The 16952-nt window shown below is 38.2% G+C and overlaps 1 protein-coding gene across 1 annotated transcript in view; it reads right to left on the reverse strand.

The window, feature by feature from the left end:
* Positions 1 to 4899: 4899 nt before the first annotated feature.
* FRRS1 (ferric chelate reductase 1) overlaps positions 4900 to 16952 on the reverse strand; it is a 46407-nt gene continuing 34354 nt past the window's right edge. Inside the window, exons 9-16 of the mRNA XM_069478273.1 lie at positions 15992 to 16105; positions 14553 to 14668; positions 12605 to 12691; positions 9036 to 9133; positions 8721 to 8779; positions 7758 to 7901; positions 6557 to 6618; positions 4900 to 6484 (exon numbers count right to left, since the gene is read on the reverse strand). Coding sequence (XP_069334374.1) covers positions 6392 to 6484; positions 6557 to 6618; positions 7758 to 7901; positions 8721 to 8779; positions 9036 to 9133; positions 12605 to 12691; positions 14553 to 14668; positions 15992 to 16105 — 773 coding nt within the window. The 3' untranslated portion in view covers positions 4900 to 6391. The remainder of the gene's footprint in view (positions 6485 to 6556; positions 6619 to 7757; positions 7902 to 8720; positions 8780 to 9035; positions 9134 to 12604; positions 12692 to 14552; positions 14669 to 15991; positions 16106 to 16952) is intronic.

Genomic DNA, 16952 nt, shown 5'->3' on the forward strand with positions numbered 1-16952 from the left:
AGAGCTTCAAGCATGTCCATCCCCCAGATGGTGCACACCACACTCATTATGTATGTATCTACCCATCCTCTCCTCCCCCCCCATGTGTCCAATGTCCGATGAATGTTATTCCTATATGTGCACTTAGGTGTTGATCAGTTAAAAGCAATTTGATGGTGAGTACATGTGGTGCTTATTTTTCCATTCTTGGGATACTTCACTTAGTAGAACGGGTTCCAGTTCTATCCAGGATAAGACAAGAGGTGCTAGATCACCAGTGTTTATTGTGGCTGAGTAGAACGCCATGGTATACATACATCACATTTTATTAATCCACTCATGAATTAATGGGCACTTGGGTTGTTTCCACATCTTTGCATTTGTGAATTGTGCTGCTATAAACATTCTAATACAGATGTCTTTTTTATAGAATGTCTTTTGTTCTTTTGGGTAGATGCCCAGTAATGGGATTGCTGGATCAAATGGTAGATCTACTTTTATCTCTTTGAGGTATCTCCATATTGCTTTCCACAGAGGTTCTGGATATTGATTTTTAATTTAATAGTTATCCAAAACATATTCTATGATTTGTATCCTTTTAAATATATTTAGTCTTCTTCTCTGGCATAACATATGACCTATCTGGTGAATACACCTTGCACTTGAAAAGACTATGTAGTCTACAGTTACTATGTATAGTGCAAATATCAGTTAGGCCAAGGTGGCTGATACTGCTAGTCATACTTCCGTGCCCATATTGGTGTGTTTTTTCTAGTTGTTCTATTAATTGCTTAGAGAGGAATGTTGAAATCTCCAGCTATTATTATGGAAATGTCTACTCCCATCTTTAATTCCTTTTTTCTTTTTTTAGAATTTAGAAAGTTTCTTGGGGCCGGGCGAGGTGGCTCACGCCTGTAATCCTAGCACTCTGGGAGGCCGAGGTGGGCGGATCGTTTGAGCTCAGGAGTTCGAGACCAGCCTGAGCAAGAGCGAGACCCCATCTCTACTAAAAATAGAAAGAAATTATATGGACAGCTAAAAATATATATATAGAAAAAATTAGCCAGGCATGGTGGTGCATGCCTGTAGTCCCAACTACTCGGGAGGCTGAGACAGGAGGATCGCTTGAGCTCAGGAGTTTGAGGTTGCTGTGAGCTAGGCAGACGCCACGGCACTCACTCTAGCCTGGGCAACAAAGTGAGACTCTGTCTCAAAAAAAAAAAAAAAAAAAAAAAGAAAGTTTCTTGGAATGGGGGGTGATGAAAGATAAAGGGGAGGAAGCAAGAGTGGGCAGGAAGAGCCTCTCACCATGATGCAGACCTGACAAAATTATCAAGGAGCCCCAGAGCAGGCTGCCCATTGAAGGAGTCCCATGTTGGGCTGGACTGGCAAGGCCTGAGTACCCTGGCAATGCTCATAATTGGCTGGGAAGAGCATGCTCTCCAGCCTCAAGGTGTGGCAGCTGGGTACTGTCAGCTAACTGCACTCCTTCCATCTGAATGGTAAATTTTATCTTGAAGGGAGATGCGTCATCATCATCTCCCTCTTCATCTCTCACTATTATGATTTAAATATATTCTCCGTGATGCTAGGCTGAGAGCACCTGGAGGGCAAGGTTAACATCTGTGCGATCTTTTTATCCAATCCTAGTGCCCAGCACAGTGTCTGTCACAGGATATGTGCCCAGTAAGTGTGTGTTGAGTGAGTTTGTGAGTAACCAATTCAAGGCCACCTAGCTACCACAGAATTAGACTGTGTAGGATATAGTAAAGTGAGATATAGCTAACGTGTGGTCTTTGTTCTCTCAAGGACCTTAGACCCAGCGCTAAAAAAGAGAGCATGACCCAGAACACAACGGTGGTGGCTAGGTCTGCCTGGGGAAGCCATGGATGAGCACCACTTGCACCTCCCTTTAATTCTTTCAAAAACTCTTCATTGAAAATACATATCATAGAGTTCAATAGCATTTACAGTAGCCCCCCTCCCCTTACCTGTGGTTTTGCTTTCTGCAGTTTCATTTGCCCATAGTCAACTGTGGTCCAAAAATATTAAATGGAAAATTCCAGAGATAAACAATTCATAAGTTCCAAATTGCACATCGTTCTGAGTAGCATGGTAAAAACTTGTGACATCCCACTCTATGCCGCCTGGAATGTGAATCACCCTTTGCGCAGCGGATCCACGCTGTGTACACTAGCTGCCTGTTAGTTACCTAACAGCCCTCTCGGTTGTCAGATTGACTGTGGCTGTATCCCAGGGTTTGTTTTCAAGTAACCCTTATTTTACTCAATAATGGCCCCAAAGCACAAGAGCAGTGACGCTGGCATATTGTTATAATTGTTCTATTTTATTATTAGGTATTTTTGTTAATCTCTTACTGTGCCTAATTTATAAATTAAACTTTATCATAGGTATGTATTTATAGGAAAACGCATAATATATATAGGGTTTGGTACTTGCACAGTTTCAGGCATCCACTGGAGGTTTTGGAACGTATCCCCCATGGATAAGAGGGGACTATATTTACAGAATTGAGAAGCCATCACACAACTTGTGGATTTTGTGGCTGTCTTCTTTCAGTTAGCATACATGTCCCAAGATTCATCCATGTTGCAGCACATTTCAGGACTGCATTCCTTTTTATTGCCAAATAGTATTTCAGTGTATGAATATAAATTTTGTTTACCCACTCACCAGGTGACAGACATTTAGTTAGTTTGTACACTCTCCATCTCCAGAACTTTTTCATATTCCCTTACAGAAACTCTGATCCCATTAAACACTAACTTCCCATTCCCTTCTCCTCCAAGCCACTGGTAACCACCATTCTACTTTCTGTCTGTAACTTTGACTACTAGAGGTACCACATATAAGTGGAATCATATAATAGTTGTCCTTTTGTGTCTGGTTTATTTTATTTAGATAATGTTTTCAATATGAACATCAAATTTTTTTATAAAATGATAAAATGCATATTTTACATGTAAAAATGATTCAAGTTTATCACTGTAATCAGATGGCAAAGACATCACAATGACACATACAAAGCAAGCACTTTTTGCTGGCATCACTTCAATCTTCACAGCTACTCTGTGAGATGGGCTTCACAGGTGAAGGAATGGGACCCAGAGAAGATAAGTGACTTGCCCAAGGACATGTGGCTTATAAATCCACAAGCAAACATGCATATTCAAGTCTTCCAATTCCCCGTCCTTCTTTATTTACAGGATCAGCTGCCTCCCGTCCAACTTATAAATATGGTCGGGACAAGGAGACATGTACATTGGATAGAGTCAGGGAAGCCTCCAAGGAGAAAAAAAGAACTTGAGCTAGAACTTGATTAACTAGCCATTGTTAGGAAGAGAAGAACAGAAAGGGCATTCCAGGTTGGTGACCATCAGTGACCTGGGTGCAGAGACAAGCTTGGTGGAGCTTGGGCAAGGAAGAAAGGAAGTAGGATGTGGATAGCAACAGGGAGCATTCTAATCCAATTTTTAAAAAGCTTAAAAGAATCTTTTCTTTCATTTCTGCCTATACAAGGACCTTTGTTCTTTTTTTTTAAATCTGCCCCACCAGAGTGTACAGGTAAATCTAATTTCAGCCAAAACCTACATGTGCCCAGAGCTTCCTGGTTGGCATCTACTGCATTTGTCTTTTCCCACTGCGGCCTGGACGAGAGCAGGATGTGGAAGAGATGAGGTGTCACTTAACCCACATCAGCCAAAACTCCTGACAAAAACCAAGTAAGCACTAAAGTGAATCGATTCATTGATTTGATAACTCATGCTATAGACTACCTTGCCCTTAAGATTGATTTCCACAGACCAGAAAATAATAAAAACAAAAATAGCTTCAGATATGAATGCTACCCCAACTGTAATTTTTGAGAATTCATTTCATTTTTTCCAAAAAAATACTTATCTTTATTTTGTAGAGCATCCTTTCTTTAAGAAGAAAGTTCATGATTTTCTCACTGTTTTGGGCAACATTGCTAAAGACATAAAGGCATATAGTTTAACAATCACTCCTATCACAAGCAGTAATATTTTAAAAGCTACCCATATTGTTTATTACAGAAAGAAGAAAAACTGAAAGGAGTGAAGAACAGGCATTTGTAGTTTGTGGATACCAACCACCCATAGCAGAAGAATCATAATTTGGTGAATTTAATGAAAAGATTTGGTCTATTAAGATTAAATGACAGGCCGGGCGCGGTGGCTCACACCTGTAATCCTAGCACTCTGGGAGGCCGAGGTGGGCGGATCGTTTGAGCTCAGGAGTTCGAGACCAACCTGAGTAAGAGTGAGACCCCGTCTCTACTAAAAATAGAAAGAAATTATATGGACAGCTAAAAATATATATAGAAAAAATTAGCCAGGCATGTGGTGCATGCCTGTAGTCCCAGCTACTCGGGAGGCTGAGACAGGAGGATCGCTTGAGCTCAGGAGTTTGAGGTTGCTGTGAGCTAGGCTGATGCCACGGCACTCACTCTAGCCTGGGCAACAAAGTGAGACTCTGTCTCAAAAAAAAAAAAAAAAAAGATTAAATGACAAAGGCTTCTGTATACAACTCTGTATGTCAGTTGATTAAGTATCAAAATAGTGCCAATACGTGAATCAGTAAAAAAGAGAAAGTGAAAATGTCTTAGCCTCAACACTGGAAATCCAGCAAGCTCACATATTTGAAAACCAAACACATTAAGGCTCATCTTTTCCTTAAAAGAATTTTTCCTTGTCAGATACAGAATATAACTTATTAGGAGAAATTTATTAACCTTTAAGCCCCTTGTAACAGAAAACTGGAGGAAAATATTTTAGTATATATTTAATTTTCTATACTAAATGGTTTTTTTTAAAAAATAAAGACATTCAAAAGGAAAGTTTAGACTGCAAATACTATGGCACCTACAGAATATGAACATAGAAAGTTCATATCTAAGCCCTAAGCTACTTATGATAAACCTATATAAGAAATAAAAATAAAACTTCCACATCATTTTACCCAGTAAAAGATGTAGGATACACAACTGAGGCTATTATTTACACTATATAGAAATTAGGTTCTTGGGACAAGCAGAAACTATAATATAATCAGAAAGAATACCTAAAGAAATCAATTATGACTCCCTAAACATTTTTTATTTTAAAAATGTCCAGTTTTGCTTGTTTCCTTTGCCTAAGACAGTTGTATTCAGTTGTTACAAGGTCAGGGGAATGTAAAAGGAAATATCAAACAATTGTTACAAATAATCATGGTTAGAAAAGCAGAAATGAAAACTAGAAAACAACAGCAATCCCTAATTTGAGTTTCTAACCCATAACCTGACCCAATAAAAAAATACAAAAATTTTTCAAATAAAGACTAAGAAGAGTTGGCATTTAAGGGAAACACCATCCCATGATGTTATCCAAATACCAAAAATGAGTCGGCACAAGGAAACAGGCACAAAGCAGTTCATACCTCGGTATTACAGCACCACCCACTGGCTAGAAGTCTCATAGCAAATATGAGACCCAGCCATAAAATAGAAGATAAATTAATGGGATAAAAAGGAAAACACTAACGATTCTGATTCATTAGAGCATCAGAAATGTCTAACAAAACAGAACCACCCATATTACTTTTGCAAAGAAAGAGAACAGTTGTTAGATGTATTCACAAGGGTGAGTTTTATCAATTTTGAAATGCAAATCTACAAATGCTGTAAGAACTTAAATTTTATGGTCAAAACAATTAACATAAAATGGCACTTTAGCTTTGTAGCTGAATATATAAAGAAGGCCTTTAATCAGAAGATGCATACTCGCATTTCACTTCTAAGAAAGAAATGAAGATATTTATAATACATTCAAATGTCAATAAAACCCACAATTGTGTCATCCCCACTTCGACCTTTACCAGAGAAGTAACAAAATAAACAGAGTAAAGAACATGTACGAAACTGGACTGAAAAACATAGTTTCTATTTAAAAAGTCCAAAGACCATTCAGATAAACTAGTAAAAATAAATGTTTTCTTGAAGGTATTGCAGCACCTTTGTAGTCCAAAATGTGTATACTGTAATACAATCTCCTTTTTATCCTGGTAACATCTGTTTTGTTTTTCCAAATTGTTCTTGTTTATTTTCTTAAATACTAACATTCTTAAAATCTTGGCATGGAATATTGAAGAGTCTTTTCTCCTCAAGTACAACCTTCCCTCTAAAGTCCAGAATTAACACAGCTTCTCGTCTATATGACCCTCCCGAATGTTGATCCCTAACGACCAGACTTCAGAACGCCTCTGTAGACATGGCCCTGGTCTTCCAAATTAGAATTCACAGATACGCTCCACGGACTCAGCACAGGCTTCAAGTTTCTCTGGTTTGATGATAATCATCACCTGGCCCACAAGAGCCAAGGTCTTTCCTTGCTCATAGATGGCTGATTGCAGATAAGAATATGATGAGAAAAGTCACATTCCCACAGACATAAATTGTCAAGACCACCTTTTTAAAAGTATGACCCTGAAAGAAAAATTGAGATATGAGGAAAAGTACCGCCTTGGGGTTATGTCCATGAAGAAGAAAAGGACTCACCTCTGCTTCGGCCACAGTAAACGACTGAAGGATCTGAATTCTAGCATCATCCAATATTTCAACTGCCAAGAAAAATAACATAAGTTTGTAAGAACAGTGTTCTGCAGGTAAACTAACTTTAAAAAAAAAAAAAAAACACCTGATTTGCAGTGTTCATCAATTTTCAAGGTGTAAATTCTCCCATTTCAAGCTATTAAATGTTGTCAACTTCCTAAATACTTAACACTCTCACAAATTGGGACCAGCTAGCTATAGCGAATATTTGTCAAACAACTTAAATAGGCCCTCTTTTAATCAATAAACACCACCTCCAAGTCTGCACAATATAAGTTTTTGGGGTTTTTTAACTGACAAATAAAAATTTTAGATATTTGTGGTGTGTAACATGATGACATTGTGAAATGGCTAAATCAAGCTAATTAACATATGATAACAATCCAAGTTTTAAGAACATATGTGTTTCAAACAGTAAGCCATAATTCAGTGGTCATCAAACGCCCCGTGTATATAACCTTCAAGAACCAAAAGTGTCAGGACAGCTACTTACTACTCAGCTCCTAAAAGCCACTCAGGCTCCTAGGTTCACAACATACACACTGGACAACAAACAGTTTTTGTTTATAGAAGGCCACCTTCACTTATTTCAAGGGCTGAAAACCAGACAGGACACAGACAACGCTTAGCTAAGTTTAAAATGTCACCCTTCTCTACTAATTTCTCCACTAGTGGTGGCTATAAGTATCGTGAGCTGCCTGGCTCTAAGACCGAAACAGACCTTGCCACTAGAGAGCACAGGCAATGTAAGTCCTCCCTATCTAGCCTGCTCCCTAGCGAGCTAGCTATTTATGTACATGGCAACCTAAGTGACAGCACACAGTCAGTTTGAGAAATAGGTAAAAATTGTCCCCAGGGCTGAGTCTCTTCCTCCATCTCAGGGTTCTCTCAGCTCCGGGCTTTCAGAGTTCCCGATCTGTATGGGTTTCAAGTCAGACGGGGACACAGAGTAAAAGAAGACTTCTTCCCTAAAACCTAAAATACTTCCTTTATATTTACTCACAAATTCCCATACTAAGCCATGTAAAAAACAAAAGCAGAAAATTCCTACCACGTAATGGTCAACGATCAGTATCAAGAAACTAATTATCTTCCACCAGTTTGTATAAACATGATTCTTCGTAACATGGCTTTTTGAGCAGGTTACCTTTTCGAGAGAGTCGATAAGCATGTATCTCCAGAACAATCTCAGTCCCGACGTGCCAGGCTACAAATCCGATCATTGCATAGGTTTTCCGTGGATAAGGAAGATTCAATCCTGGTAAATCCATTCCCAGGAATATTGCTGCCACTAATGTTAAGAGAAAAAAAATACACCTTCAAATGCAGTCCCCACCAAGGGACATAATTATGTGTGTGCTTGTTTGTGTATTATTCAACAAAGAGTTTATGAGACAAATAAGATTAATATTTAAGACCAAATAGTTAATTTAGTCTTTTTTATTGTGAAGCTAGATAGAACAACATCGGAAATTATAATTATGATCTACCAATTGTTAAAAAAAGAGGCACCTAAACTTTCCAGAAAGCTTTCAAACTGCAAAGTAGAAAGGGAGAAAAGTATGGAAACCATTGCAGATTGTACTCCCTCTTTCACAAAGAATCCCATAGACTACAGCAATGTTAGGGCAGGAGGTGCCTGCTTAGGCATTTATTACATAAGGCATCAAAATGTGTTGGATAATCATACTTGACTTTTGAAAACCACCCTACTCTGGAAGATACAAGCCCCATGGAAAGGACCTAGAGACAGAGGGCTTGGACCCAACAGTCCTCCTCAACCCAACTCACAAATGACCCTAAACTTGAGTCGCTCAAATGTTTGGCCATCAGTATAGCTTATTCTGCTGGGAAAGGCAAATGCTAAAAAAGAAGTCTTAAAAGGAGAGTTTAAAGTCATTTTAAAAACCTTAAACTTAAAACTGAAATAATGACTTAAATAGTTACCTCTAGAAATTACTTTCTGGATTTCAATGTTTAAGGCTGATTTCTCCTCAACAACCAATTACTCCAATTACTAATGCATCTAAAAATCATTTAAGCCAAATTACAACTTGCTATATAAACAACCAGCAATTATATATGAATAAGTGGCATCACAGTTACTTACCTGCTATTATTCTAGCAGCTGTTCCTATACTCCAATGAGTCCAGTTAAACATTTGCCTTCTACCAAGATAAAGAACCAGTCAGTATTCTTAAAAGCAATGGAACTACAATTAATTCCCAAAAGAATAAAAAGCATGCAATTTCCCTTATTGCCTGGAAATTAGATATCTGAAATACATTTTAAAGGCTTTCAAAGTAACTACAATTTATCACTGAATTTTATAAAATGCAAAATGTTTCCACTTGCAAAGGGATTGGTTTGCCAACTCAGGATATCCACATTAAGAGAGCATTTATATATAAAAGCTGGAAGTACCTTGGGTCATGTAAAGGTGGCCTGAAGGCTGCCAGAAGAGGCTGAAGAATTGCTAAAGTCATCACTATGCAGCCGAGGTACGGGTGGTAACCTGCATGCTAAACAAAGTCATGTTGCTTTAATGGTCTCAATCTCTCTCATCAATTTATTTTTTTTTTTTTTTTTTTTTTTTTTTTTTTGTTGAGACAGAGTCTCACTTTGTTGCCCAGGCTAGAGTGAGTGCCGTGGCGTCAGCTTAGCTCACAGCAACCTCAAACTCCTGAGCTCAAGCGATCCTACTGCCTCAGCCTCCCGAGTAGCTGGGACTACAGGCATGCGCCACTATGCCCGGCTAATTTTTTCTATATAGATTTTTAGGTGTCCATATAATGTCTTTCTATTTTTAGTAGAGACGGGGTCTCGCTCAGGCTGGTCTCGAACTCCTGACCTTGAGCAATCCACCCGCCTCGGCCTCCCAGAGTGCTAGGATTACAGGCGTGAGCCACCGCGCCCGGCCTCTCTCATCAATTTAAATCCTCAAGTTAAAAATAGCACACACAGATGTATTCTTAGTGTTTTTCCATGGCTTTAAATATTCAGTAATGAAGATGATGGTAATAGGCAACATTTACTGAGTATATACTTTACGCCAGACATGTTCTTTACACACACTACTAATTCTCACTACAATGCCTGACAATTGGTTATCAATATCCCAATTTTACCAATCGGGGAACTGAGGCTCAGAGCTATCAAGGGCTGCATCCAAGGCCACACGGTATATAAATGGTTGTGGCAGAGTTCACGTACAGAATGCTTCTCTCCCCCATCAGGATGTTAAGTGAGTACCAACACCGGCACAATCATTCACAGCCCAGCTGGGGCTAGTTAGTGTCCACATGTCAAGAGCAATCATTCCGATGTATTATAATGATTTGTTTAGACCTCTGGGTTTCCCTAAGCTGTGGGATCTATAGGATTCCCTGGAACCCTGGAGCTTAACAGAGTCCTAGTCACTCAATAAATGTTTGTTGATTCAGTGAATAACCTGTATAGCCACTATATTAAGAGATTATCTCCTCTGTTCAGAATGAAGATCTAACCCAAGAAAAAACATCAACATAGTATCTCAACAGTTTCTGCTACACTCCTCCCTGAGTGATGTGTGCCTGCTCCAAAGAGTAGCTAGTTGGATAAGACCACTTGGCATAATGATTTCACTTAAACACTTAAGAGAAGGGCAAAGAAGATGCTCCAACCCGCGACATGTTTGGATGGAAGGATACTACAGTCTGTTACATTGACCCTCATGCTCAGGTAGGCTATAAATCTGTGACCTAGAAACGGGGACATAATGGTTTCTAAGCCATGAAGGGAAGTCTTTGTAAATAGGAACTAAAGGCTGACAAAAGAGCAATATAAAATCGCTCTCAAATCAGGGACTCAGTTATACATATATAAAACTATAACCGTGACTGTGGAGACATAAAGGTCTTCTAATAAAAAAACAAAACAGCAACACCACCAAAATTCTTATATGTGCTTACAATGTACTGGGCACTGTCCTAAGTACTTTTCAATTAACTAACTCCCAATCCTCACAGAAGGCCTGTGAGATACATACTACATTATCCCCATTTTATAGGTGAGTAATCTGAAGACAGAGAAGTTAAGTAACTTGTCCAAGGGGTCCCAGGATTTGAATCTAAGTAGTCTGGCTGTAGAACAGTGTTCTTAACCTTTATACTATCCTATTCATAAATGGCAAAGACTATAAACTACAACATTACAAAGTAAGTGGTACCCTTGCTCCAAATACCTGGGTAAAATAAGGTTCTGATGTCTCAGTTCATGTCATAAAATCTTCATAATTTCCTTTAGAATAAATAGGTTAACTGATCCATGAACTACCTAAAAAGTAGGAGGTTGGTTATCCTTAAGATTCTTTTTAAAAAAATAAAAAGCAGGAGGGAGGTTCCCTAGTGATATCTGTGACCCAAGACTCATCAATCTCACTCCTTGTGGCACCAGCCCAAACTCTGAACTACCCAATTTAGATATCAAATTCTGACTAGCTATAAAACTGGAAGAGTGTCTGGGAAGTACAGGCTCTAAACTTAGGTATGTCCCTTATTCTCAATAAGCCTTGTTCACTTATTCACTAAATATTTACTGAGTCCCTTCTATGTCCTAGAATCTGTTCTGGGTACTTGGGATACACTTGTGAACATACCGATGGTTATCCCAGCTCTCACAGAGCTGGCCATACTAGTGTGGGAAGACAGACAAAGAAAAAACATAATAAGTAAATTATGTGAAATGGCGTAAGGTAAAGAATGCTGTGGAAAAAAAATAAGCAGGGTGTGGCCCCCTGAAAGGCTCTGATTTGAGCAAAGACTTGAAGAAGGTGAGGGAGTGAAGGAAGCATGTGCCAGGCAGAAGGAAGAATCTTTGCCAAGAAGACAAAGAAGGGGCGTGCCTGGCAGGTCTGCAGACCAGCACAAGGCCAGAGTGGAAGGGGATGCGCTAGATGGAGATGGGGAGGAGGCCAGTCAGAGAACGACTGGGAGCCTAATCATGGAGGTCACTGGAAGAACTTTGGCTTTTACTCTGAGTAAAATTGAGAGGCACAGGAATTGCATGATCTGATTTACATTTTTAAAAAATCACTCTGCCTTCTTTGTTGAAAACAGACAGTACATGAGTGAGGGCTGAAGTGGAAAGACCAGTTAGGTGGCTACTGCAACGTCCAGGCAAAAGATGGTGGTTCAAGCCCACGTAGTAGTGTCGGTGATGGCAGTGAGAAGTGGTGGGCTGTGGATATACCTTCACCGTGGAGCCAATAGGATTTCCCAATGGATCTGATGTGGGATATGCAAGAGAGCACAGGTAAGGATAATTCCAAGGTTTTGATCTAAACATGGAATTCCAACAGCTACCATGGGACTCACAGAAGGTGGAGCAAGAAGGGAAAAAAGATCAGGAATTCCATTTTGGGCATGTTAAGTTTGATGTCTTAAATGTGCAAGTTGGGGTCCTGGGTGCAGCTTGAGCTAGATGGGTGAGTGTCAAGACAGGGGAAAGGTGTAGGCTGGAGATAAGCATCTGGGAATAAGCTTCAGTTTCTTCATTTGTGACATGGGATTATTACCAATACCTACTTTATTTGAGATTTAAATTCAATAACACATGTAAAGCACTTCGCACAGCTGGTCACATAGCAGAAATGCAACTTTTGTTAGCTTAGTGGCAATCATAGTACTAGTTAGAGAAAACTACTTACATTGTTCATGTTCCTTAGATATCATGCTGAGTTTTCATCACTCTATAGTGGTGAAAACTCACTAAAGCTATAGTGTGCATACAACATTTGATGCAGCCTAATAATGTATTTCATTACTAAGTACTCTGCACTTCCATCCTCACCCTAGCCCTGACCTCCAATGGTGTGAGAAAGAGTCATCAGATGATTCAAAAAGAAAGAGAAATACATGCAGGAATATTTTACCCATCATTTGAGAAAAAAACAGCAACCTACTTTGACATCAAAATGGATTTCTATAAAAACATCCTGTTTAAGATATACTCACCCAACTCCAGCCTCCTCTGTATACAAAAGGCATAACAAAAGCAATGCAGGTGAGGGCAGATGTAGTGAGCATGAGTATCCGATGCACCTGCAAGTTGGAATGATAAAGTGAGAAAACAGCTACATACGAGAAAGGAGTTGGAGTTACAATGGGGAAAAAAATCATGCGGTAAGATTCACTGAAGGCATGCGTTCAATGTTTGTTTGTTTGTTTGTCTGCTTGTTTTAGCGATAGCATTTCACTATGTTGCCCAGGATGGCCTGAAACGCCTGGGCTCAAGGTTGCTGGGACTACAGGTGCATATCACCACATCTGGCTCACCTGACATCTAGCCACAGTTTGTGATTAGTTATAAAAAAATCTTAGCATAACCCTAAACCTTAAAGAAAACCCTAAGCTGCCATCCTCATCATTTAAAAGTGTTTGCCAAGAATTCACCTGCACAGAGTAGCAGGAATGGGTATTTCACACACAGAGCGCACTGCTTTGCCAAGCAAGCCCTTCAGTTCCTTCCAAAGATATTTTTTAAGCTCCACCACCACGTACAGTGCTATAGCAGGTGCAATAAGATAGCAAGGAAACAAAAAATACTGTCTCCTGAGGAGTTTCAGATGTAACTGAGTAGATAAGAGAAAAATATATAAAATGTATAATTCATGATACAAGAGAATATTAAGTGTGAAAATAGGCACTGTTAATGCATTGTGCCAGGATAACTGGTGTAAAGTAAAACTATCCTAGAAAAACTGGAATATATAGTTACCATATATCACCCTACATATATATGTGTGTGTATACGTATGCATATATATAAAAAAATATAAAACTGTCATGTATGTGTGTGTATATATACCATCATTTTAAAGGCAGTGGAGGATTTGAATTGATAAAGAGAAGACAGAGTCTTCCATTTGGGAAATCTTCCAGTCTTCCACATGAGCAGATGAGAAAGAGAGAGAGAGAGAGAGAGCGCACGCGCACAAGTGAGTGCAAGCAAGAAAGTGCACATATACAAAACCAGAGGCAAAGACAGACAGGTGCAAGGCATGTAGCAGTCGGGAAAAAAATGAAACAGATTGGCCTTGCCAGACAACAGTGCTAAATGAGGTTAAAGTAAAACTCAAAAGCTACAAATTTATATGAAGCATCAAGGATACCCTCTTACAAAATCAAAACTGTTCCCATAAGCAATACTTTTTTCTGCAAGCAGGCATGCACATTCTAACTCAACACATACTCATTGATCTTCCACTATATGTGCAAATGTCTATACTCCATTACCCATGAAAGAGGTTTGTTTTGCTCTGTTTTGAAGGGTATTATTGGCTTTTGCTTATGTTCCTATTGGGAGACTGCTTACCATCCCATGGGAGGGGGCAGTATGAAAAATAACTTTCTCCTAAAGCAGGAATGAGCTTAAATAACAAAATAAATAAAAATTTAAAATTTTTTTTTTAAAAAAAAAAAAAGATTTTCAGTTTTTCTTCCCACCCACACAGGAGACAGATGAACCTGATTGATGAGTGAGGGATAATCCAACATCCATTGGCCCATCAAGCAGGTTCATCTTTCTTCTGTATCCTGCCTTCCTTGATCCATCTTTACTCAGCGCAGTGGGTAATTACTCTTCCAACATCCCACCCCATAAATAGAAGTATAAACAAGGATCATTCGGGTCGCAAAGTCTTTGTGACAAAGGGACACACATGGCCCTGACACAATCTCCAATTCAGCCTGACTCTTCATAAAGCTGTCTGCATTCTGATCTTCATAAGCATCTTATGTCTGCTCTCAATTGGTTAAGGAAACTAAAGGGAAAAAAGAGGATCCCAAACCTACAACAACTGGAATTGTAAAACGCACACACACGCACATACACTCTTCATGTTTTCATGTTGCGATGTTCAAATAATACAAAAATTGCATTAAACCTTTTTCCCCCACCTACCTGAAACCAAACCGCTTCACCAAGGAAGAAAGCTCTTGACCAAACAGGTTTGAAGAACCGGGCAACCAGTACACCTATGCTAACAGTAGTCATCCATGCCACAAACATCAAGGCACCTACAGGTGAGAAACATACAGTGGTCGACATCACGAACTAATCAAGCTATTTTTTAAATGACCAGGCCAAATGCTCAGAAAAATATAAAAAGCCAGAAAAATACATGCAGCTGACATAAGCACAGCCTCCAAAGACCTATACATCATAGCTTTACCACCACTACTACTGCTAACATCTGACACTTCCATTAACTCCTATTACGTGCTACCCTACATGCTTTGCATGTATTTAATTCCTCTTTACTGCAATCCTATGATGTAGTTACAATTATTATTCCAGTTGTGCTGGATAAAGAAACTAAAGCATAGAGAAGTTAAGCAGTTTGTCCAAGGTTACAAAGTCAGGATATAAGCCCTGTCTGGCTTTAGCAACTCTACTCTTAACCATTATATTAATACAGCTTGTCTGCAATTATTTCAGAATCTTCTCATATCTCACTCCAAAAAACAATGAAAAACAGGTGCATTATTTCTGAATCCAATTACTGCCAAACTGGAGCTACAACATGAGAGATATAAACTAACAACAGTAAACTTATTTTCAAGCTTAACTATGGTGATATTTACAGAAACTCTACAACAATGGATAACTCTAAAGAATATAAAGGGAATTTACCAAATAAGGAAAGTTCTCCCAAAACACTAATAATTTGTAATACTATAACAGACCCTGCACTATTCCCCTACTTTTAAATCCCATCTTTTTAACAATGAGCCAGGCTATTTTTTAAATGGAATCAACTTTCATCTCTAGAACCAGAGCATAGGGAGCCTTGATTTTAGGCTACTGCTCTTCCATTCCTCATTTAGCTACATGATACCTAAGTATAGCAACGGGTACTTTGTATACCCTCAAATAGTTGTACATTGATCAGTTCAACAACAAAACTGTATCCTTGAAACCAAGCTACTATTATAAGTAAACAATCAAAATCGCAGATCACTCTTTTAGTAGCATTTATTTTAATAAATGGTAAAAATTGAAGTCTCATAAAAGTTAAATTAACTAACCCAGTGATACTCAACCCTAGCTGCAGTTAGAAGCAACTAGAATACTTTTTAAAATCATAGATGTCTTAAAATTTCCATTGGTGATTTTAATGTGCAGAGTTAAAGCCACTGAATTAGCCAGACTCTCGATTTTTAATAAAAATCAGCAAACATTAAGATAGATGATACTACCTGAAAATGTTAATGTTTAAACACAAAATATTTATGAAAATTTGCTAAATTATGCCCACCACCATTCCTAATCTAGCCAGCACCGAGTCCTCAGGTAAGTTTATACCACAAGGTAGTAATACTACTACACAGGTAACTTACCATGAGCCTTCAGAAGGAGCAGGGAATGGGATCCTCCTATGTTTTTTGGATGGTCGGTCACATCATGTTTTTCATATGTAATCAAAGGTTGCTGAGAGTGCTTGTAAATTCGACCTAAAATTTTTTTTAAAAACCACAAATAAGAATTAATTCTGCCCCCCCAAAAAAAGGAATTGAGAGATGAACATGGCATGGAAATAAAATTTCTTAAGGTAATAAAAAATAATTAAATATCAACAGAGATGTCATTCATGGCTAAAGTAACATAAAGATATACCCAAGGGCACATAGCCTTCCTAAAAAAAGTTAAAAAAATAATGTAGCCAACCAAGAGATGAATCAAAACAAGGATTAGAATGGAGAATTTATGGTAAGAGAACTGGTGGTATGCAAAAGATGAGTTAAACAATAAGTCAAAATAATTACTGTTAATATGGTCACAAATTATTGAAAATGTCAAATATAACTCTTGAAAGAGAATACATATTTTCAAAAATCTACAAGCTATTAACCACCACCTGCATCTAAAATCCTAGAATAAACTAACTGGAATTGGGGGAAAAGGATGAGTAGAGGACAAAAAAAAAGCATTTTGATGATAATGGTATTTGACACATGATCAATTCAGACTGCATTTGACTAACAAACAAAAATCCCAAATAATAGTGACATAAACAAATTAAGTATATATCATTATTTTATTACTTATTTTTACTATTTATTGTATATCAAATTAAATCTGTGAATGTATAGAATTATTCCAAGTGTGCATATGTTTGTGTGTATGTTCATTCTAGGAATCTATCCTACCAAAGATAAGTATAGGAATGTTTACAGCAACTATTTATTATGGCCAAAAATATGTATATATTGTAGAGTGAGTAAATAAATTATGGAACATACATCTTTTTAGAGAGTACTATGCTAGTGTTAAAAATAATTAAAACATTTGATATAACAT

This window comes from Eulemur rufifrons, chromosome 8, assembly GCF_041146395.1.
Source record: "Eulemur rufifrons isolate Redbay chromosome 8, OSU_ERuf_1, whole genome shotgun sequence".
Taxonomy (NCBI): Eukaryota; Metazoa; Chordata; class Mammalia; order Primates; family Lemuridae; genus Eulemur; species Eulemur rufifrons.